Raw genomic sequence first — 23,856 nt, forward strand, 5'->3', positions numbered from 1 at the left:
ACTTTATCCAAATCAAAGCCTGTGTATTTCCTGTACACACAGGCACTCCCTCCTGCTCTGTTTTTGTAAATTCAGCGTGCTACAGTGGAAAGGTATTAAGAAAAGTCGACAGAGACATTTGCACGGCAATCCCAGTCCGTACTCCAGAGGGCGCTGTGTGAACGGCCACACTCAGCATCTCCCTCAATGATCTTCACACCTCTGCCTTTTTGTTTTGACAACTTCTGCAACACTGTGGAATATCACACGTGAAAACCTCAGCTCTGACAGTTTCATTAGCACCAGAAGAGGGAGGTCATATGGGAGCAAAAGTCTGCATTTTCACCTCGGATTTCCTCTCCCCCAGTGCATCACACACAAGGCTGTAAGGAGGAGCTGAAGGGACCCTTGGCAATATGGCTGCTAAATAAATGTGAGCTGATAGCTCCCTGAGCTGCCTGCAGGCTCCTTCGGCTGCCGCTGACAGAAGCCGTGGGGCCTGGAGATGATGAAAGCATGAGAGGCCTTCCATCCATCACACGCTGTTCCCAGTCCTGCCTTCATGCCGGGTGCTGCTTACACACAGGCAGCTACAGAGTTAGGCAATCTGGGGAAATGATACAAGAGTCAAGGGCAAAGGGGGAACTTTCAAAGGGGAAAAGTGCCGCAATCCAGGGGAAACCTCCACAGAGAGGTTGTTTTGAACCTGAGGGGAAAACACAAAAAGATGTTCTGCCCACAGTCCATGATCAACACGGGGATGATGTAAACCCAGGCAAAGGCCTGGCCTGCTGCCCTTACCTCCTGGACAGATGAAAGGCACCGCTGTGCGGTCTGGAAGAAAGGTTGGGTGAGGGGAATAGCTCACCCCTATACTCCCTAAGCACAGAGGGAGAGGAACAGGCCTAGGACCAGCATTCAGGGACTTTGTCAAAAGACCTCAACTCAGTCTTGGGATTGACATCCCCTTCCCCAGTAAAGTTGAGGGTGTGTTAAGATTAGTTTAAGAGAGCAATATTAAGTGCCAGGCACAAGGATAGGATACAAACAATCTTCCATCGTCCTTCTCTTCCTGGGGACAGGCACCCCTGATCACTCACATCTGTAATGTATGGAGCTCTAAGCAGCATAAAGCCACCAGGAGCTGGATAGCAAGGCCAGCCCCGAAGCCTGGTTTCCAGGGATGTGCCCGTCACTCTATTTTAACACGTGTCCAGGGCTCTGATACGTGCTCACATTCAGAGCCAGCAGCTCACAAAGCCCTCTGATCCCACTCTCCCTTAAAGCCATCCCTTTAGGGGTGGGAGGAGTGGAGTTTTCAAAGATGATGGATGTGTTTGGTAAGAAACAAACAACCCCCAACCCGAACAACGGCTAAGGTTGGGTGTTGGGAGGGGATGGAAACAAATAGCATGCCCTCCCTATGTGAGGATCCTAGCCTGTAGGGTACTCGTATCTGGAAGAAAATTCTAAAAAAGCATAAAGGAGACACAGTGATGAGAAGGACTGACTGTGGGCAGAAGGACACACAGCTCTTGGAAAAGGGTATAAAGCTCATTTTTCCTACTTTCAAATCCATCATAGTTTTTTTCTCTCTTTGAGACAGATATGCGAATTCAACTTTCTGGGTATTAAAATAGCAAGAACTATTTTGGTGTATTCCAAGAGAATCCAGCGCATGTTATCCCTTCCAGGCAGCAAGTGTGAAAGCCAGGCATGCTTTTCATCCCATTAGCCATTAGTGCAGTGGGAATTATGTATGACTAGCCACTGAGTACGTTTGTCATACTGACCACTTTTAAAAAGTGATTTTTATAAATTCTGCTCAAACCCTATCAAATCATTCTATTATAATGTTATTTAATGTGTTAATTGCATTTCTAAGGAAAGAAACCATTGTGTCAGAAGGTTGAAAGACTGTAGAAGGCCTTTCGAGGCCTTGTGTGTTAAGCCTTGTGCTTGACTGAGGACTGGGTGGGCTAGACAGGGTTGTAACAACCTTGCACAAATTATTTGACATGTCTTTTCTTTAATTTATCCTTGGCAAATTGACCTGCTACAAAAGAGTGTGTGTGAGTGTGAGTGTGTGTGTGTGAGTGTGAGTGTGTGTGTGTGTATCAACCCTTGGGGTAGAAAGTCATTAAACCCTAAAAGGTCATGTTCACCTTCCAGAAGACAGGGGTGGCTGTTGTAAGTAGCTAGGTCACTATTTTCTTCCTCAGACTGGACTCTGTTTTGAATTGGTCTCAAGGAACGTCATCACGTTTTCTCATCCCCTGGGACACTACAGGCCCCACCTGGAGACCTGTGTAGATGGGCCACCTGTCCCTTCTACCCTCCATCTTCTGCTCTCCACAGGCAACCCAGGCTCTACCATGCCGAGATTTACCAGTGTCCTTGTCTATTTTGAAGACCCACTTCTTGCTTCCATGCAAAGTCCCTCTGCATGCAGATTTTAGCTGGAGGGACCAAGACACAGCTATCTCTGAAGGCCAGTTCTGGGGCCACGTGTCATACTTGTGACAAACACTTGCCATGTGGTCTGACTAGTCCTTGCCTTGGACTGTTAAGGCCAATGGTGGACACAGCGGCTTTGTCTGAATCTCATGTGCAGTCAGGCACTCAAGAACACGTCCAGAAACTCATCACTCAGTCACATTAGGGAGCAGAACCTGGAGAGCAGGGAAGCCCAAGACCGGGTTTACTAGACAGGGAAGTTTACTGTTTAAAATTAATATGTGCTCATTACATGATCTTTTCAGGGAAATGTGAACTAGAACTAAGTGATATAGCTTTCATTCCTTTTGCCCTCTTTTCTTCCTTCACTCCTTCCTCCCTTCTCCCTCCCTCTCTTCCTTCCTTTCTTCCTCTCAGAAAGATGGTCCTACTATGTTTCTCCCACTGCTCCTAAAGACAGCAGCCAAAAAGTTAAAGCCCTTTGATGGAAACAGCCCAGAAGCTCACCTTTAGGCAATTTCAAAACATTATTTACGTAGAGACCAAATGTGACTGAAACCGGAAGCTAGTGACCATCCAGGGAGGTTACCCCTGACTGGTTGTTCTTAGACATAATCTGTCTCCCAACACTCTCCAGAGCAAAGCAGTTCATCCACCTCTTAATGAGGGAAGGGGGTCGGAGAGTGGGGTTCACTGCTGGAGACTGATTAGGGACACTTAGCACCGCATTAAGACCCTGGGACATTCGAGGCTAGCATGCGGCTTTTCACCCTTGCTACTCTGTTTGGGCGATCACTGCTTCTCTGTGCTTCATCACTAAGATGTGGAGGGTTTCTGTGGAGATCTCCTCTCTCAGAAAAACACGGTGGCACATGAGGGCTTTTCCAGCCTTGAAACCCCTATGCATGCAGACAGCTGTGGGACACCACACAGACTCAGCACCCGGCCTGTGGGCAGGGCCAGAACTGAGGCTGTGGTGTACACACCCTCCAGGCCTCGCTTTAGGGGCTGCACCTATGACGAGAGAGACCAAGACTCCTCAAGACAGGTCTTCCTGAGGCTTTGGTGAGCAAGATGGGAGACCGCAGGAGACTAGGTGGGGCTCCTCCGCCCTGTACATAGCGCAGCAGGGCCGGCTAATTCGCTGCAGGTGTCTGTGCTGCATGCTGCTGGTGAGCGCTGTCTTGCTGGTGGGGCTCTGGAGGCATAGCCCTCTGGGGGTACAAGCTGTCATCAATGTGCTGTGAGTCTCAAAGTTTGCCTGACTTTGAAGCAATCCTACTTGCCTGAACACGTCACAGGGCAATCAGACTGAGTTGCCTCTTAGTTTTGTGGAGTGTTATTTTTAAGTGCCAGGCTAGATGACATGCACAGCCAGAAAAGACACAGATGGAGAAAATTAGAATACATCTAAAGAGAAGAATACTTTGCAGCAATATGTGTGTGAACATGTGTGCAGGTACATGTATGTTCCACATGTATGCATAGGTAGATAATGATGTATACTATAGACAAGACCCTTATTTGTCAAATGAGAAAGGTTATAGAATAGACAGCATAATGTGTTACCATTTAAAAATTAGATATATAGTCACATGTTCAAAAAGAGATTCCAGCTGAATGCGGTGTTATACATCTTTCATCTCAACACCAGGGCATTCCAGGCCAGCCAAGGCTACATAGTGAGATAAAAAATAAAAAATAAAAAAGATAGGTTAATCAAAATAGTAATATCTGGGTACCTGGGAGGCAGGAGGTAAGTTTAAAACAGTTGGCTGGGCCCAGAGGCACACACCTGTGGTCTTAGCTCCTCTGGGGTCTAAAGGGTAAGAAGAGTTCAAGGCAAGTCTGGGAAACATATTAAAACCATCCTTCTGTCTTCTGTCTTCTGCTGTCCCACACACCTCAGGCTCCACCGTGCTGAGACTTACCAGTGTGCCCACCTATGCTGTCCCACACACCTCAGGCTCCACCGTGCTGAGACTTACCAGTGTGCCCGCCTATGCTGTCCCACACACCTCAGGCTCCACCGTGCTGAGACTTACCAGTGTGCCCGCCTATGCTGTCCCAGACACCTCAGGCTCCACCGTGCTGAGACTTACCAGTGTGCCCACCTATGCTGTCCCACACACCTCAGGCTCCACCGTGCTCAGACTTACCAGTGTGCCCGCCTATTTTGAAGACCCACGTCTTACTTCCATGCAAAGTCCCTCTCAAGGACTCATAATCCCTTTGGGAGCTCAGTGCTGGTGCAGGCTGGGATTGACTCAGTTGCCATCCTCAGTGGTACCCATAATCATTCACTGGTGCAGAGGCGACAAGGTGGCTCCACCCAGGGTCATCTTCTGCGAATCCTTAGAAATGTGATTATGAGACCCATGCTGATCAGCTTAATCAGGAATTTGGCTGGCCCAGTGCTCTGGGCTCTAGCAACTCAAATCTGAGAGTCACTGACGGAAAAGAAGGGGAGGGTCCTCTGCCACAGACCTGCTTGAAAGTCTAGCGCTGGCCAGTGGCTCTCAGCTTGTCTGAATGTGGGAGTGTCTTTGTTCTCTCTTGGATTAGGGGACCTGACAACCCTTCGTTGTGAGAATCCAGGGGTATTCTAAGGTAATACTCAGGTACACGCAGAAGAAACTGGCCAGGTGAACACCCTCAAGGTGAGGAGCACGCTCCCCCGGCCTTGCACTGCCACGTGCTCATTAGACGTGCCCATACACACCTGCCCAGGCCTGAGTGGGAACCGTTGCCGGGCGTATTTCTGAGCACTCTGCCCAAGGACACCCATTTCAGAGGAAAGACGGGATGGAGTCCGACACACAGGTAGGTATAGAGGGGTGCTTCTGGGAGTAAGATGGAGTCGAGTCGGGCGGTGAGGCGCAGTCCGGTGGTGTACGTAATAATGCAGATTGCTCTTAGGCTGCCTGCCCATTAGGCCCCAAGGCGTTCCTATCCTGTGAGAAGCTGCTGTAGACCCTGGATGTGCTCTATCTTAGATGAGTCATATGCACCTGGCCTGGAGCCCCCACACCACACACCTTAGTCAGCTCTGGACTTCTCCTTGCTAGTTCTTCCTAGCTAGGGCCAGACCAGAGTCTCCCCAGTCTGATCCTGAAACCTCAGAACATCCCTGGCCTCTACATAGTAGAACCCCCCTGGGTTGCTGCTGATGGCTGGCTTTGTCCATGGGTAGCAACGGGTAACTATACAGCATTGTTCAGCCTCAAGGAGTATCAAAGTCATTTTAAAAAAAATTGCTGGGTGGTGGTGGCGGCACACACTTTTGATCCCAGCACTTGGGAGGCAGAGGCAGGCAGATCTCTGAGTTCGAGACCAGCCTGGTCAACAGGACAAGTTCCAGAATAGCCAGGCCTACACAGAGAAACCCTGTCTTGAAAAAAAAAAAAAATATAACATTTTCTTTTGGAATATTCCAGTCCCCCTACCTCCAAATGACAATGGCTTCCTTAACAGTTTGGGGATGTCTCAAATAGTGCAGTGGACACTATTACTCTCATTACAAAAATACAAGTGCAAGACATTGCTTCATAAAGGTGAGAGAAAGCAAAATGGGCAACCTGGCAGCACTCTCAAAGTGACCTCAGATGAAGCACTAGCGTGCTGCAAGCACTAGCGTGCTGCCTGTGCGAATCTGTCTGAAGCCCCGAGGAATACAGAAAACACAAAACAACAGAGTGTCAGTTGCTGCCAGGTGTTTTCACATGAAGAGCTGTCAAAGGGCACTGAAAGGAGGCATGCCCTATGGTGAACACAAATGTGTTTAATTCCAGGCAATCCAGGACCCTCCTCAGGTTCCAACATCCACTGACATTCAAGTTCCTTATGTAGAACATGGCAGCGTTTGTGCAGAATCCAGGCAACGTCGCTTCCTCATAACACAGCATGATGATTCAAACAGCTTGGAAATTACCGCTGGGCTGTATTGTGTTTGGAATAACCATAAGAAAAACCCTGAATCCTCACGTGCATGCTGCTGCTTTGAAAATTACCTAAGTTGGACAGTTCTTTTCTTCTTGAGTATTTTCTACCTGTCCTCCATTAAATCCACTGAAGCAGGACCTGCGGATATGAAGGCTTATGGCAGCCTTCATTCATGTCTAAAAAACCAGTTTGCATGCAGGAATATTGTTGGTTTAATCCAGGCTTTCTCTTGGAGGAGAAATTTAATCTAGATGACTGGATTGGGGATATTCTAGCCAAATCAGCATATCTCATCAGCTAGAGCGGTGATTCTCAACCTTTCCCAATGCTGTGACCCTTTAACAAGGATCCTCATGCTGTGGTGACCCCCAACCATAAAATTATTTCCATTGCTACTTTATAACTGTAATTTTGCTACTGTTATGAATCATCTTGTAAATATCTGTATTTCCTGATGGTCTTAGGTGACCCCTGTGAATGGGTCTTTCGTCCCCCAAAGGAGTTGAAACCACTGAGCAGAAGCCACCTGCCCAACTGGCTTCCCCTGTTCATCATTTGCCAAAAAGTGTTTCTTTTTATTTTCTGTGTTAAGATTCTGTTAACTGTTTCATTGGTAACACTTAACTGTTTTCCTCCCTGGGAAGGCAGTTTTCTGGAACATTCTCTGTGCTTCAACCCCATCCTTGAGACCCATCTCTGACTGTGGCTCCCTGCGCTGTCATTAACTATCAATATAAAGGAACAGGGAAGTGGGAGTGTCCCATCATGCATGTGGTTTGAGTCTCCAGGCATGGGTGCAGACCCTCGGTGCTTAATGCTTCCTTCTCTGTGGCCACTGGATATGTGTCTTTGGGTGGTTGTGCTTGGATGAGAATGTATTGTGTTCCCATGAAGCATGCTGCAACTGTCTAGGACCCAGATTCCTGTGTTTATCTCCAGGTTCCTGAGTTGAGCTCCTCTCTAGTGACAAAGAGGCCAGACTGGAAGAAACCTGCCATGCACAGCACTCCTCAGGAGATGGCTATGGGCTGGAGCCCAAGGCCCCCAAGAAGGAACTTCCAAAGCAATTGGTCCTTGACATCTGAAGACTCCTTCCAGGATCCTGTGTCCCAGCTAGAGGGGTTCAGCCCCACAGCCACCTTCAGAAAGAAGAGGCTTTCAACTGTTGAGGATTTTGAGAGTTCCAGTGGGCAGGTAGAGCCCCATTCAGACCATTTAGCTGCAGAGGAAGAGCCATGCATGTCAGCCTCATTGAACAAGGAGGAGCGTCCAAAGATAGAGGCCCTGCAGGCAGTGAACTGGCCAAGGAACTCGGGGATGCCTGGAATTTCAGACACCCCCTGGCAGAGGAGGCGAGACCCAAAGAAGCGGGCAGCTGCAGTAGGTCCCCGCATCCCATCCCAGCCCTGTCCTTAGGGAGCTCTAGGTCCCTGTGTGCTTTCCAGCTGTGGTATGGGGTAGGGGCACATTTACCTTCCATCACTCAGGTTCCTCTGGCCCCAAGCATGGGGTGTGCACAGTATACTCACCTCTGCCTATGAGGTCACAGGGCCTTCCAGCTTTTCTGACACTCAAGGCTCAGCTGTCTCAAGACAGCTTTTTGCTCAGAAGGGATGCTGTGGATGCTGTTGCCTGTGGACACCATGACTCCCCAGCCCGGGGCTTTGCAAGCCTGGTCCCCAGTGCAGGCTCTGGCTGTTTCTTGTCCCAGGCCTCTAGCTCATAACTGTCTTCAGTACTGAGGGTTCTGACAGGAATTGTCCCATTTTTCACCTCACTACATAGGTTCTCCTAAAGGGCCATCTAGGTTCTTTACTGCACTTTGATCCTAGACACAGCAGGATGCTGTTACCATCTGGGAGGGTCCTGAGTTCTCAGGACCTGGCTGAGCTGCCCCAATCCCTTCCTGAGCCACAGTACTGGAACAGAGATGGCTCACTCTCACACAGCAAGAGCACAAGCCACACTGAACCCCTGCCTCTCTCTGGGGTGCTTCTGCCTCTCCTGATGCCAGGGCCACTCTTTACCAGAGCCCCGAAGATTAGGTAAGTACCAGAAAGCATCCTGGCAGGAGCAGTGGCCAAAGTAGACAGAGCATTAAGAATACGTATCTTTAGGCCAGGTGTGGGGAACAGCTGTAACCCCAACAATGGAAGTCAGAGGCAGGAGGCCAGCCTAGGCTACATACCTGAGACCATCTCAAACAACAAACACATGCTTTCTGTCAGTTTCCAGTTCCTGTCAACAGACCCCAATTCCAAACCCTCCCACTGGAAGCTTGCAGCGTGAGGACTGCATAGGGAAGGAAGCTCAGGAGGAATTTTCTTCCTGTTCATTTCTCCCCTGTATCCCTCCAGAGGATGCTAACCTCTAGGGTAGCAGATATCAGTACAGCCAGCCTCTTTCATGGCAGGGCCTCTGCTTTCTACCCACTGCCTGCAGATTTTAGATTCTCACTCTGATAAGCTTCAGGCGCTGACCTCTCCTGAGACTGTGAAAGCCTAGGTCTGGGATCCACCCCTTTCTCCACACTTGGGGTAACACACAGAAGACAGGGAGGGAGAACCCTGTGGGTTTGGCTGGTATCTCAGACCTGAACGAGGGCCCCAGACCTGCTGGGGACTTTCCTTCCCCAAGTGCATTGTGCACATTGGTTACCAAGAGTGACGGCGGTTCTGCGGATTTCTGTCTTCCACACAGATGCAACGCTTGCGGCAATGGGAGGCCCAGCAGCTTCAGGAAATTGAGGAGGCGGTCCATCATGAGCTTACCATCCAAGAGGAGGTGCTTAGCACTGAGCTCCCCGACCAAGCCCAGGGGCCACTTAGCTTCAGCACAGTCAGGGTTGATGCCCAGGACCCTGCTGCCTTGGCATGAATTAAATCATCTACACCATTCACTCCAGCTGGCCCAGGTAGGTAAGAAGGAAGCAGACCTTGTTACCTAAACTGTAAGGTGGGGGACGAATTGCCTAGGCCTGTGGAGAGATTGGGGGAGGCACACTAAGGGGCAGAGTTGGCAGTTCGAAAGAGAATGAGATTTCTTTGTGTTCTTGAAAAGGTCACTGGGCTCGATTGAACCCTGTGCTCTCTACTGCCTGGCTTTGACCTCGGGGACAAATTGCTCTGCTCCTCTGACCCTTGTTTTCCTTATCTGAAAACTGGCAAAAACTTAGCAGGTGCAATACAAAGCCTATGGACCCAGGTGCTGCTGGCCCAGCTCCCTTGGCTCTGGGAAAGCTGTGTGTACTGGGGACATCCTGATTCTCTGGGCTGAGTTCACTCAGGCCTTCAGCGAGCCGGGACCAGAAGGAAATGGGCCATGGAGTTCTGAAATACTAGGCCAAGTGCAAGTGTGGTGTGACTGAAGCTCTGAGCTTACCCCGGGGACTCAGCTAGGCCCACGGTGGAGAGGACAGGCTGGTACCGAGTGGGATCAGGGCTGGTACAGATGGAGGGAGGGGGTTGGTGTGAGTCCTCGGAGGATGGGAGAAACCGGCAAAGAGTACAGTTTCGGGTTTGGGTTTTAGTTCCCTCAGGAATGGATTGGATTCACTTTCTAGTCGTCTTCAGGGCAGCACGGTTAGAAAGCTCCAATTTCTAGACACCTGGAAAGCTGCAGCTGCTGCTCAAGGCTGTGCTGTGGGCGGGACAAGGGGAATAGAGGCCCAATGGAAGCCTGGGCAGCTGCTTACCCTGCCCATTTTCTCCCCATGCTCTGTCTCTGCTAAGTATCCTAGCCCTAGGTGGTGGATGGACCTCCAGATAATGCAAGGAAGGAGACACTAAATGGTCACCCCTGGAGCTAACTGCCTCCACCTGCTCTCAGGCTGGCCTCTTTATACGGACATGCTGTGGCCACTTAAATCCATTTTATTCTTGGATATGTTTGCTGTTTTCTTGCTAAAAACAGATGTATGTTTATGTTTCCAGTGCAGTCTATTCCACTTCCTGCCTGTCCTGTCCTCAATGGCTGCAGACAAAAGGTTAGCACTCTAGTGAAACCAAAAGGAGAAAGCCCTAATAAAAGAAGAAGGTCTAGGCATATGCAGGGTCCGGGGCCACCTGCTTGGAGCCTCAGGTAACAGGTTTCATTGTCTGCTTTCAGGAGCAGGCCAGCAGCTGTGGCTGTGACAGAAACATCGGATTCCACACGATGTTCTCCATAAGTTATCATTTACTTCCTATTTCAACATCTGCATGTTTTACAAGCCACTTCCCATTAAAATAATTCTCTATTTTCATTTGTGTAATTATCTGGTTATAAAATCAGTCCTGTGAGAGTGTCAGAGCTTTATTAATTTTTCAAATAAGACAGAACACTATTTTTGAAACCTGATTAGAACTGTGTAACATGGAGATGAACGCATCAGAAAAAAGTCCTTCCGATCTTCATTATTAAAAATAAACTCTTTTCAGGAGAACTATTTCCAAAGTTTGGGCTTGAATGCAAATCAATTCAGATGTGTAGCCAAGAGAATTCTATTTCAACCTCACTTTTCAAAGACTGAAATTCAAACACAGAATGAGCTCAGGGAAGCAGTTTGGGGCAATGTGGTCTTGAAAGAAAGACTTGCAGGCCTCAGAGGAAGGGCTTGGGTGACAGATAATTTCCTGGACATTTATGTTGTGTTTTCTGGATTATTGTGCATTTGCCCAGTTAGAGTATACGTTACTCACAGACACTCAGCTGAAGTGATTAAAATGTCATTCTTGGGGCTGGGCTGGCAAGACGGCTCAGTGGGGTAAGGGTGCTTGCTGCCACGTCTAACAGCCTGAGTTTGATCCCTGGAGTCTATACAGTAGAAGGAGAGAACTGACTCCTACACGTTATCCTCTGACCTAAAACACCTGCTCGTGTTCTCACACACAAACAAAACAAACGTTAAAATGTTATTTAAAACATGCCATTTGGGAGGATACTTGACCAATCGGGCAGTGCAGAGAGTCCACACTCTGTAGCAAGATACTGAGGGGCAATCCAGATAATGCAAGGTCCCCTTTGGACACTTTGTGGGTCACAAGGAGGCATTGGCTTGGGAGAAACAGAGCCTTGTAAAGCTGGTGCTGCTAGATCAGGCTGTTCAAACAGCAGGGTCCCTAAGTTAACAATTCCATGATAATTGATGAGTAATGGTCCTTGGTGATGATGGCAACAATGGTTGCTTAGAGATAAGCATGGACTGTTTGAGTCTGCAAGACCACGTTTTGCAAAACAGCAATCCTAAAACCTACAAGAAAAAACTAGAACATGTTCTGCTTCCTGGCAGTTCCAACTTGCAATGCCCTCAATCTCTGAGCGGTTTTTCCCTCTATCTGATCTTTTGCAGTCACTCTTGTCTCCACCCAGTGCCTCAACACTGTCACCCATTTCTTATGGAGTGTGCTTAGGGAACTAATTTCTAATCCTGTGGCATGCCTGCCTTGGGTTTGAGTTCCCCCATGGAGGGACAGCTCCTTTGTTCCGATTAGAAAGAAGGGCTTCCTGCTGCACTGTCATTTCCTGTGGCTGAGTGGTGAGTGATCTTGAGCAGCCCAGTGGCTCACGCACACCCCTTTATCATGGCCCTGCTCTGGTAGTTCAGCTGGGGTTCTCCCTGGGATCCCAGAGTGAGACTGAGGTGACTGATTCCCTGGCATTGCTGGACAGAAATATACCCCCAGGTCTGTTCATGTTGACTGATTCTACTCCTTGTGATACCAATAACTGCCTGGGGGCTTTCAGGCTGAAGTGATTAAAATGTCATTCTTGGGGCTGGGTTGGCAAGACGGCTCAGTGGGGTAAGGGTGCTTGCTGCCATGTCTAACAGCCTGAGTTTGATCCCTGGAGTCTATACAGTAGAAGGAGAGAACTGACTCCTACACGTTATCCTCTGACCTAAAACACAGGCTTCAGGCTCTAGACGCCACAGACCATTTTTCATGCACTGGGGTTGTCGGCTTATGGCTACGCTGTCGTCTTCAACAGTAGCTGGCAGGAGCAGTGGCAGGAGTGTCTACCAGTGTGAGTTTTCAAACAGGACTTGGAGGCTGGGACCCTCAGGCCGACAGCACCAAGCATTACAACTTTCTGAGCTCTGTGGGTAGGGTGAAGGCAGTCTTACTCTTTGGGGCTAATAATCCCATTTTCAAGGCAGCTGGGACATCAGGGCAGAGTCTAACAACTTAGAATTAGGTCCTCAAAGTCTAACCAAGGAGATAGAAACTTTAAAAGACGCACTATTTTAAAAACTGCCTACGTGAACATTGAGAGTGATTCACTTGTGTTCAGCAGTACTGAAGCCCGGCTTAGCCCCTGCTCCAGAGGCCCGGGGAGAGCAAGTCCTTCTAATCTCTTCCCTGCAATTGTGGGTCCGAGGTTTTGTTCTCTTGCTGGATGCCAAAGAAGAGATGCTCTGCTCCAAGATGCTGACCCTCTTCTCCCTAGTCATGCAGTGAAGCTAACCCTCTAAGCCAGTGGTTCTTAACCTTCCTAATGCTGTGACCCTTTAATACAGTTCCTCCTGTGTGGTGACCCCCAACAATGAAATCGTTTCCATTGCTACTTCATAACTGTAATTCTACTACTGTTACCAATTCTAATGTAAATATTTTTTGGAGATAGGGCTTTGTCAAAGGGGTTGCGGCCCTCAGGTTGAGAACTGCTGCTCTAAGCCATTCACGACTGGACAAAACCTCTCACCCTTCAGAGCTCTCCAGCTGATCCTCCTGCCACCAGCCAGAGGTGGTTTTCTGCTCTCAGGAAACAAGGGAGGTCCGCGTATAAGATCATATAGCCCCCGGCACAATTAGGAGTGATACATCATACCATTACAAGTGACGATGATGGGATCTCGGTGGGGGGAATTCTCAGAACTTTGTCTACCACAGTGTGTTACCAGTTGTTCGCCATTATCAGCAGCACATGAAAGCCTGGAGTGGATGGAGGGATCAACTAGGGTTGGTAGGCTATTGGCCACTGTTAACATCCTGGAGTGGTTTTACCGTACTCAAGGAATTAACACCCTGTGATCCCTGTGACCGTTTACCAAGTGATGACTAACTCCCTGTGACCAAGTGTACAAGTGTGATCTCACAGCAGATTTCCTCATGGTGCATTTATTATCTTTCTAAAAACGTCATCCCACTAAGGGTGGATACGACATGATAGTGCTTTCAATTTGTGTTCCTTTAATTAATAGTTCTACTGATGACCATGTTTCTGCTACATTGTATTTCTTAATCTCAGACCTTCCAATATTCCATATGGGACTGCTTTTTACACAGGACTGCTTTTTACACGGGACTGCTACTTGTAAAAGACTTCAAATAAACAGGTGACCTGTCACCAGCAAGGGTGGCCTCATGTCATCAGGTGCAAGCTGCAAATTATGCTCCTCCTCAGTCTCTGCCCAGCGGGCTTCAGACATGCCCGCCCCAGTCGTGTGAGCCGGTTCCTGAAGCTAAGTTCTGGTTTTGCACTCCTCCCTGATACCAGAGTACACCCACCCACCTCCCCTCCCTCCTGCTCCTCGCTCTGGAGAACTTTCCAGACACCAAAGGAAAAACAACTTGAAACGGGTGTGACTGTGGACGTGATCCTGCACCATTCTGCTAACCCGGGATGGGTTAATTTTTCACTTTTGAAAGAAACCTATCACCGGCTTAGTGCTGTGCTCAGGTGATTTTTTTTAAAAAAATCTTTTAAGAAGGGGCAATGAGCAGGGGATGTAGATAAGGGCAGAATGCTTGCCTAGCGCGTACGGAGATGATGGAGACTTCACAGATAATAAAATTACTGAGTCCTTAGCTAGAAGACTTTCTGAAAGCTCCAAGAAGTAATACTACTGACAGGCTACCCCAGACCGCAAGAAGCCTGGAGAGTCCATAACAATGTTGAAAGGTTATCAGAGAAATATCTGAGTCATGAGGGTCACAGAAGTCTATGACTAAAATCCAGGCAAAAAAAGTGAAAGGGCGGTGGTGTAAAAATGAACGTGACTTTGTGTGACATTTTGAATAATGATGGCCCCACCCCTTCGAATGTGCATGAAGAGAGTCAGGAATGGCGTCAAAACATTTGTCTTTCAATGAGAACAGCCAGCATTTAGTCAAGCAATTTTTCTCTTTTATTTTTGTTAAATAAGACTCCAGAGAGTATAGTGCAAACACTCAGTAGAAAAGTTGCAGTTAAGAAATGTACATTCACATTAACATTTCAGTCCATTCACTTTTTAAATAAAAATAGGACAAATTATTCAATTACTTGTCTCAATTTAACAATCTTGAAAAAGACCGGAAGGTGCTCTACAGAGTTGACATAAAAATAGACCCGTATTGATTATACAAATCTATTGTGAGAGGTTACCCAGTGATAGTGAGTTATTGTGAATATAATCGTTGCGTTCTCACAGCTACGGACGCATCTGGTAGGTTTACTGTGTGGGAGAAAATGCCCCCTTTGTCCATGCACCCTCCATCCCACTGAGGGACTCAAAGCCTTCTTGATAAACACAGGACACAGGTGCTTACATGCTTTTTTTTTTTTTTTCTTTTTCTTCTTTTTTTTTTTTTAAAGTAAGGAAATCCAGAAGTGGGCTTTGGGCTTATTTTAAATCAAGATGGAATTACTGCTAAGACATAATGGCATTCCCATTTGTGCAAATTGGTGAGCAATCACCCTAAGTGAGAGGATGGCGGGAGCGGGAGCATGGGCTGAAGGGAGACAGTGGGCACAGTAGGTGCTGGAGCCACACCGGTTTCCCCACACCTGGGGTCAGCTGGCAGAGGGAAACGCTGCGCTCCCAACAAGCAGCAGAGGTGACTGGAGGACAAGCCCAAGCCCATCCGTTCTTTTGGGCATGCTACAGAATGTCAACTTCAAACTAAGGTGCACACAGCTAGGAATCTCAGGGCATGCAATTCCCAAGTGTACATGGCTTGCATATGTTCAATTTTACCAGGGAAGAAGGCAACGGAGCAGGCCCCTCCTCCCCAGGCATGTGTGGCATGTGTGCTCCTGGTGGCCAGTTGTGCCCACACTGCCAGTGGTGTATGCAAGAGATGCTGGGGGCTTCCTTGGGGTCCCCCCAGGATGGGAACGGTCCCCTGAGACTTGTGCTTCATGGGCCTGGGGCCTGGGGCTGAGTGGAGGCTGCTGGTGGGAGGTGAGAAACAAGTTCTGGCTGCTGTCAAGCCCACTTCCAGTGGCAGTGCCATGGGGGATAGGGGCACCACCCACAGGCGGATGGACTGGCCTGCAACTGTTAGCCTTACGAGTTGATTAAGCCTAGGAGATTTCTGGAATCAGTCTCAGCTAGCATCTCCATTGAAATGCTAATTCTCAGGAAGTGGCTGGAAATGTTGGGAAACCAATGTATCTGAAGTGGATGCTGCCTGGCGTCAGTAGGTAAAGCTTAGAAGGCATGTGGGATCCCTGTACTTGAGAGGCTGACATACTTCCTGTCATCCATCATAGTCCCTTCGATGCTTTCTGTACAGTCCTGGGGAACTTTGTCTAAACTCCCCTTGAATCCCTGGGAAGGTACCCTCACTGCTGTGGCTGCCAGAAGCATATGCTAGAAACGGCTGTAGGGCGTTGAAGGTCAGAGCTGAAACTGGAGCCAGGCTGGCTGTGTGAAGGGGGAAAACCAGTGTGTGGTTTGGGCTCTACAGAGAAGAGTGTTTTAAGAAGATCCCACTAAACACGATGACAGTTTGTGTTTCAGAAAGTTTTAGACTACCAAGGGCACGGCAAAAACGGGGCCTGCTAAAGCTAGGTGTTCTAAGTTCTTGCTGGGTGTCTGTAACTTTAGAGGCATGCACCCGATCCGAAAGGAAGCAGATGGCTTTAATTTAGCAACAAGAAGCCAAGGACTACAGAAACCAACAGCACTTGGCCACATACTCCAAACATGGGATGTAAGCAAGCCTTGCCCACAAGGGACCCGCCTCCATAAGGTGCCCTGCACCACGGTAGGCATTATTGTACAGTCAATAGCATCAACAGCGACCCAGTTCTTACAGAATGCAGTTTGCTTAGCAGAGACCCTAACGGTAAGAGAAAACACACAGGTTGGCCAGAACAGATGAGGCGTGGCCCCTCCCTCTCTGGATTGCAGTCTCAGGACAACATGTATTTGAGTACTATACCACTTCCTCCACAGGCTGTTCACAGACATGGATGCCCAGGAATTGCAAAGCTACATGGGAATACTAGCAATGAATGTTTGATCAATTTACCCTCATATCAAAGCCCCCCTACCCAAGATGTTAACTAATGGGACAATGATTGAGCTCCCTGTGGCTGACTGTGGACTTAGCAGGTTAATAGCATGCTGAAGAAAACTCAGTACATTCATTAGATTTGAAACGACTTAACACTTGTCAGGACAGAGGATGTGGCATGACTGTGGTCCATTTTCTGAATTTTAAGACATTTTACGAACCACAACTCGCCCTAGCCTCCTGAGTCTTGTTCTTCCCACCGTACAAGCCAGATGGGTGCCAGCTGACAGACACACCAGGTGGAGGGCGTGGCCTCCACGGCAGCTCTTATAACTTGGAGGGTAGGAAAGGGCTCATGTACCTGAGGTGGGTGCCACTTTGCTCCTCCCTCAAGAGTTTTGATACACACTCACCCTGGCATCTCTGCACAGTACTCCACATGTACTCAAACCAACAAGACAAAAGAAACAGGAGCAACAGATTGCCTCAATGCATCTGGGCCTGAATGCTATGATGGCAGTCTCTTTGCAAAAGAGCGTTAGCAGTCCTTACTGGACAGTAGCTCAGGGACAAGTGCCCATCCTCCAACCATGCCCCACAATGGAGGGTGGGAATTGACAGGTGCTGCCTCGGGTTTATGGGATGCTAAGTGTCCCAAAGGATGATCAGCTGACTGTATTCAAATTTAATTTTGGTCCTTCTGTTAATCATCTTAATCCTAGGGAGAATTTATGTTGTATAAGACATGCATACACATGCTTACACATGTGCACAGGAGCACACATTGATTTGAACTAAGTATGGCCCCGAGTGCAATCGTTGGTTGTTTTTCAAGCTACTGAACAAATCTGGTCTGTGTAGAACAGAATGGATTAAAACAGTAAGAAAACTTAAAAAATCCAAACGTCTTAGTCTTTACATAATGATCTGTTGACTGGATAATCGTTTAGTGACAGAATGTGCCAATTGAAGTTGGATCTGAAGTGTTTACAAAAGGGACCACAGAGTGACAAATCTCATACCCTATTATTGGACCTGCCTTTACGAGGAGTGAGCACACAGGGCAGCTGGAGATCCCAGATATATTCCCAAGTACCCCCGGGTTCTTGGAGGGGAGGCAGAACCTGAGGGTGCAGACACCTGCCTTGCCTGATTCTGTGTGTCTGTGAGGTTGTGTTTACTGTGTACCCGACCCTGTGAGAGGAAACACATCCTCCTTGCCTCCAGTCACTAGAGCATCACAGACGGGGCCCCGGCAGGAGTACCCTGTTCAGCTGTCATCAGCCAGCAGCAGGACTAGGCCACCCCACATCATCTATATGTGGACATCAAACTCCCCAGAATTCTCCATCCAGTGAGCAGCAGAAGCCTTCCTGAATATGCCCTTTGGTTCTGTCCCCCCCCCTACCCTCCAGGTGGAGCTCCTCTGACCAGGCCTCACACCCTCTGCCTTTCCCCTAGGAAGGCTCCTGGGCTCTAGGCCTTGTGCCTCTGGGTCCACACTGGCCTCCTGTGGTACCAGCTGACCACACAGGCACCAAGAGTTGCCTAGGGCCAAAGAGCCTCCATTTCCACCATATTCATCCTGGCAGCTGTGAGCATCCTAACACATTTCCTCTCTGGTGCCAAGGAGCTCAGAACGATTCATGAGCAAGATCGTTATCTGGGTGTCTCAGTTCCTGGATGGAGACCTCTTTCTGCCTGAAACACAGAGGTTAGCTTCCCCAGGCCAGCTGAGGGCGGCTCCGATTTTGCCTGTTGAACTCTGGGCCCCATCACATCAGCAAGCAGATCCCTGAATCTAAGTCCACCCAATGTAACTCCTCTAACCCCCAGCCTACACACACACACACACACACACACACACACACACACACACACACACACACACCTTTAAACATCAACCTATCTCCAAGCCTGCAGTTGTAAATGAAAATGAACTATTGGTTCAAACCCAAAATGGAAACATTCAAAGCCAATCACAGTCAGAGAAGCAAGATGCTTCAGGGCCCACCCACATAACATCCAAGATGCCAGACTTGTTCTTTATTAATTGTACCAAGGCAAACAACAGGGAGAAGGGTTTGGGGTTTTTTGTTTTGTTTGTTTTGTGTATATGTGCATGTAAGAGCACTCTTTAAAAATTGAAGCCACTAAAAAGCATGAGCAAGTCAGTTTCTGGGGGTTACCTATATACAGCCATTTAAGAAAGTAATATATGAGCATCACTTCTGCAGCTTCTCATGGTGCTGATGGGTGAGCAATAGATGTAGGAATGTTCTTTTCCCTGCAACTGTTACGCTCCCTGCGGAAGGTACACACCTGCTCTGTAAAACCCCCACACCATCGACTGAACACTGTACAGGCTATGAACAAGATCCCTGAGACTCGGAGAGTCCTAGAACCTACCTTGTTGAGAGTGGTGATGGCTGGGAGAATCAAATGAAACCTCCCCTGATTCCACAATCCAACCTGCTCCCCTCTTACCCAGCCCACTAAAGCAAGTCATTTACACAGCCTCTGTAGGTTGCTGTTAGGACGTGTTATCTGGCACAAGAGTCCTTCAGATTGCACTTAAATAAAATGTGAACTCTCTGAAGGCTAGCCACATCCACCAACTAAGCCCACAGTCTGAATCCTTTATGCTAGTCAGGGCTCCCTTCCTAGCCCTTTCCTGTTATAACCTCAGGAATCATCCTCTCCAACACAGAGCTCTTCTCCCACCAGGATGGCACCGATAAAGGCGAGATGTGCAACCTTGAATATGGCATCGTTTTCTTTGAATAGTATTCCATGAGTGCTCACACCACTGAAACAAACCATTACTATTTGATGCTCACATCGCTGAAACAAACCATTACTACCCTCAGTCAGACGAAGCATCACGACTCAAGGATAGGTACAGATACAGGGCTGGATGGCTGCCCTACACTTTATTCCTTAGTGAGCCATAATGTAGGGCTCAGGACTGGTGGCTGGCTCAGTCTGCTCAGCTATCTGGGGGTACCAATCCAAGCTCTAGAAACCAAGAAGTTAGAGCTGGGCCTTCTGGGAGGGGTGGGGACCTGGAATGTCAGTCCTCTATAGCAAACTCACATGCGTGGGTAGTTTCCAAAGTATCAATCTGCTTGGGCCAGACTCGTCTCTACAGTATAGAGTTATGGTTATTGCTTCTATGACAGAAGGGGTCCGGAAGCCCTGGTGGCTTTGGAGTCCGAGAAACAACTGGGTTGCTGGGTGTGTGGGGACATACACCTGCAGGGATACACGCTCCGGGAGTGGACCGTCCCAGGTTGGCACAGCCCATGGAAGCATTTGGAAGCATTCTGGGGCTGTGTTCTACTCTACAATGTCAGGCACGGGAGGCATGCTAGGGTTGAGAAGGGAACACAAAGGGGTCATTTCCCAAGGGCCACAGCATCACAAGCAAGGGCTGACGTGGGTGCCAGGCTTTTCCTCATTTTTGGTACAAGTGAACAGGAAGCACCTGTATCTGGTGCACTATTTACAGAGCATCTTAAAATAAATAATTTGGAGAGAATCCTACCCAAATGGCTCTAACATTTGTACATGAATATTGTACAAGATTAAAAATAAATAAGGCAATATAATACATTTTTATCACAAATAAAAAGAAAGTCATTTATCACCAAACCCAGAGGAACATTATGGCTGCACGTGTGGTTCCTGACCTCACAAGAAGTAGGCGGGTTTGGAATTGCTGATGATGGAGATGTCGCCCCTGAAGAAGAGACCCAGCCAAGGCTCCTGTGTGGTCTACTTCAGAACAGTTCTATGCCCAGAGAAGGCAATGTCATCCTATACGGTTGCTTTCTCTGGCTCTGACCACACTGTGGGTGGCTCTGCCCAAGCACCCATGTGATCCCCATTTTGCACACTCCATGTGCGCGCAGCGCTACAGGCCTCGGCTGGCTCTGCTCCGAGTCTTAGAGGTCAGATCCAGGTGTCACTGGGCTCCTTCCTGATGGCTCTGATGGTCTGCCTGCTGCTTACTCAGGTGAGGGCCAATTTCAGTTCCCTGTGGGTTGTGGGAGTGACATCCTGGCTTCTTTGCTGGCTGGAGCTGTGGTGCCCTCACAGGTCCGTCTCTTCAGGGTATGCTTCCCACCTCTCCCAGCCTGTCCATCCTTCTGTTGACTTCTGAGAGGCCATGTGTCTGCACCAACCCCATTGGTGCAATCTAGGATCCTTTCCCACCTTTCAGTGGCCACCCCAAGTCCCCCTGTGAAGCTCCTTGGCCGACACACACACAGGGCCTCGGGCTATCATGTGGGCATCTTTGAGAACCATGCCTCCGTGCCTAACCTGGACAGCCCAGGGACGCAGGAGCTCTGGAGGTCCCAAAGCCACTCAGAGGAAACCCAGGCTGTGCTAGAGGTTTTCTGCCATCCTTAATGACCTAGAAGGCCAGGGACAGCACCACAGCCCACAGAGCCGGGGCTACAATGTAACTCACTTGCTCTGGGTGCTCCTGTCTGAGCTGACTGCTTCAAATCTGGTTAAGACAAACAGACAGGTGAAAAAGTCCTAGTGGAAAAAGAAGCCCATGAGAGGAAAAGCTATTTGTCCCAAGGATAGGAAACCATGGGAGCAGGCAGGAGGCACAAAGAGTGAATATTTGTGTGCCCTAGCCAGGTTCTGGCTCAGATGAATCTGCCTCTCCTCAGAGCCACCCCCCACCCCACCCCCACCAGCCTGCAGCTTTCCTGTAAATGCAATCTCTGATGGAATTCTGGACCATGCGAGAAACCCCAAAGCTCTCCCCTGCCCTCAGCCCTACCTGATCCGGCATTCCCCCAGCACTGTTATATCAAAATGCCAAGCCACAGGAAGTAGACATGACCACCGGAAGAGGCTGAAGCTACTGGCTCTCCAGCTCCGAACGCTACAGTGGAGTGCTGAGGTCAGTTGGGCCCTGGCTCTGGGTTCTAGCCAGAACAGAATGACAGAAAGGCCATACCACACTGCCTAATATCATCAGAAAGGCAACAAGGCAGGGTGGGCACAGGTCAACGTTCCTCTGCAGAAGGTGCCAGAGGGTACCTTTACCATCAGCCACAAGCTCCAGCCCATAGAGAATATGCAGTCTTCACAGCTGCCTCACCCCTACCCTAGGGCACCTGCAGTGCAGTCTACAGTCTCAGGTACTTGGAGACTGTGCACGCAGCCTCTGCCTCTCTCCTTCGCTTGACACTTTCTTCCCACCCACATGCCACCTGAGTCTAGCCTCGCCCGAGTCTCCCAGGATGGGCACTGGCTGACCTGTGAAACTGCCCAGGCCCCAGCATGGCCACACACTTGAGCCAGAGCTGAGTTGGGAACCAGGGACCCCACATCTGCACCCTGCCAGGGAAAGCTCTGCCCTAGTCGAAGAAGACAGGACCTTAGGCAGGGGAAAGTCCTTGGGGAGCAGTGAGAAGATGGGCCTCTACAGCCGTGAGCAGGCAGGGCTTACGCCCACCTGCCCTGTTTCAGGCTGCCTCCCTTCCTGTGAGTGAGGCTGAGTATCTCCAGAAGCCAGGTTTCATCCAGCTATTCCGGGCCCATTGCTTCCTAGCAGCTCTTTCAGACTCCTGTTGCCCACACTCTCCATTTTCATCTCAGCGGCAGTCGTGGGGAAACGCAGATGGGAGACTCCCTTCTTCACTCGGGAGCAGGGATACCACACTTAAGACTCAGGAACACACACTCTGCCAACTCCGAAACCCCCAGGAGGAGGACTGGTTATGTCAGAGAAATGATGTCTTCCAGCAAGGAAAGTGCTCGTGGGTGTAGTGGGCCCATCACTCAGCATAAATGAAGGCTTGATTCTTGTGACACTTAACAGTGTCCAAGACACCCCAGGGAAGGCAAATCTGCACACACCCCTCTTCTCTGAATGTGCGGTGACGGCACAGGAGAAGAGGACTCGCTGTCACAGGAGTCAGAAACCAGCAGGCGGGTGGGGTTGGAAGAGAATGCACAGGCCAGGAGGATAGAAGTGGGGCCGTGGGGCCCCCTGAGGATTCCAGAAGACCTGCCTCTGGCTGGTAACAAAAGCCTACTCTTGAGGAAATCCGGCAATGTCCCTCTTCATGCAGTAAGAGGTGGCTTTTCAATTCTTCCTGTCCTGTCCTGTCCAAGACCTGACGAGCTCTAAGCTGTGCCCATGGTATAAACAACTCAACTGTCACGGCCCTGCCCAGCGGGGCCAACTTCCCAGTCTGGCACTCGAATCTTCTAGCCAGGGTTTGAGCCACCCATAAGCCAGGGCCTACCAGGGCTAGAGCCAGCCATAAGCCAGGTTGACTTGGGGCTCAGTCATGGTGGGCTCCTCTGCCAGATGGACCTCCACAGCTTTTGCTATGACCATGGAAGATATTCCCAAGGTCCCACCGATGCCAGCACTAGCCAGGCATAACCAGGTCACTAGGAAGAGACAGGGTTCCATACGCCCCAAGTGGGTAGCTTGGGCACATCTCCCATTGGCCTCAGGCCACATCTAGACGATGCTTCTTCTCCAGCCCAGCCACTTAGCAACTGCTCCTCTGGCCGGTCTTGGCTGGAGCCATGATGGCTTATGTCACCCTGGAGCATTCTTGCTTTGCATGCATCTCCAGTGGCCCATGGGCTCCACTAGGCTTCCTTCCCTGCTGCTGTGGACGGCAGGAACTGACCAGCGGGGGCTGGGGGAAGCCCCGGCCTCATCGGGGGTCCAGCTCCAGGACATAGTGGGGGCCGTCTGGGCTGGCCTCTCCCATAAGGACACATTCTCCGCTCCAAGCGGAAGGTCCTGCCATGGGAACTGTTTCCATCAGTCCTGCCTTCTAGAAAGTACGTTAGCATCTCTCCCTTCCCCTTGACGCTGACTTTGCCTCTGCACACAAACTGGTATGCGCACCTCTTCAGCAACCGGTGGACCTCCTCAGTCACCTGCCAGTGGAAAGAAGCCAACAATCTTAGTCACGCACAATGAGGGGTCCTCTGGAGGACAGGAGCTCCCCAGTGTACCTTCTACCCTGCACCCCAGTCTCCATCCTGGCTGTTCAACCCCGGCAGTACTTGGACAAAGCTACTCTATATCTGGGCAAGTGGGAGCAACGGGGGCTAAGGACCCAGCAGGGCTTGGGTGAGCCACTGTGGCCACTCTGTGCACTAGCCAGGGTCTATGTGTGACTAGCCCCAATGTTAGGGATAGAGGGGCAGAGGCAGGCTATCTGGCTGGGGACTCCAGATACCTCAGCAAAGTAGAGTCTGGTGGGTGCTTTTACCC

At 49.5% G+C, this 23,856-nt stretch overlaps 1 protein-coding gene across 1 annotated transcript in view; it reads right to left on the reverse strand.

Annotated features, from left to right (window-relative positions):
- Positions 1-21,612: 21,612 nt before the first annotated feature.
- The window catches only part of Adcy1 (adenylate cyclase 1), a 122,269-nt gene continuing 120,025 nt past the window's right edge, over positions 21,613-23,856 (reverse strand). Inside the window, exon 20 of the mRNA XM_059275024.1 lies at positions 21,613-23,516. Within this exon, the coding sequence (XP_059131007.1) occupies positions 23,220-23,516 (297 nt within the window). The 3' untranslated portion in view covers positions 21,613-23,219. The remainder of the gene's footprint in view (positions 23,517-23,856) is intronic.

Source organism: Peromyscus eremicus, chromosome 10, assembly GCF_949786415.1.
Source record: "Peromyscus eremicus chromosome 10, PerEre_H2_v1, whole genome shotgun sequence".
In the NCBI taxonomy this organism is placed as follows: Eukaryota; Metazoa; Chordata; class Mammalia; order Rodentia; family Cricetidae; genus Peromyscus; species Peromyscus eremicus.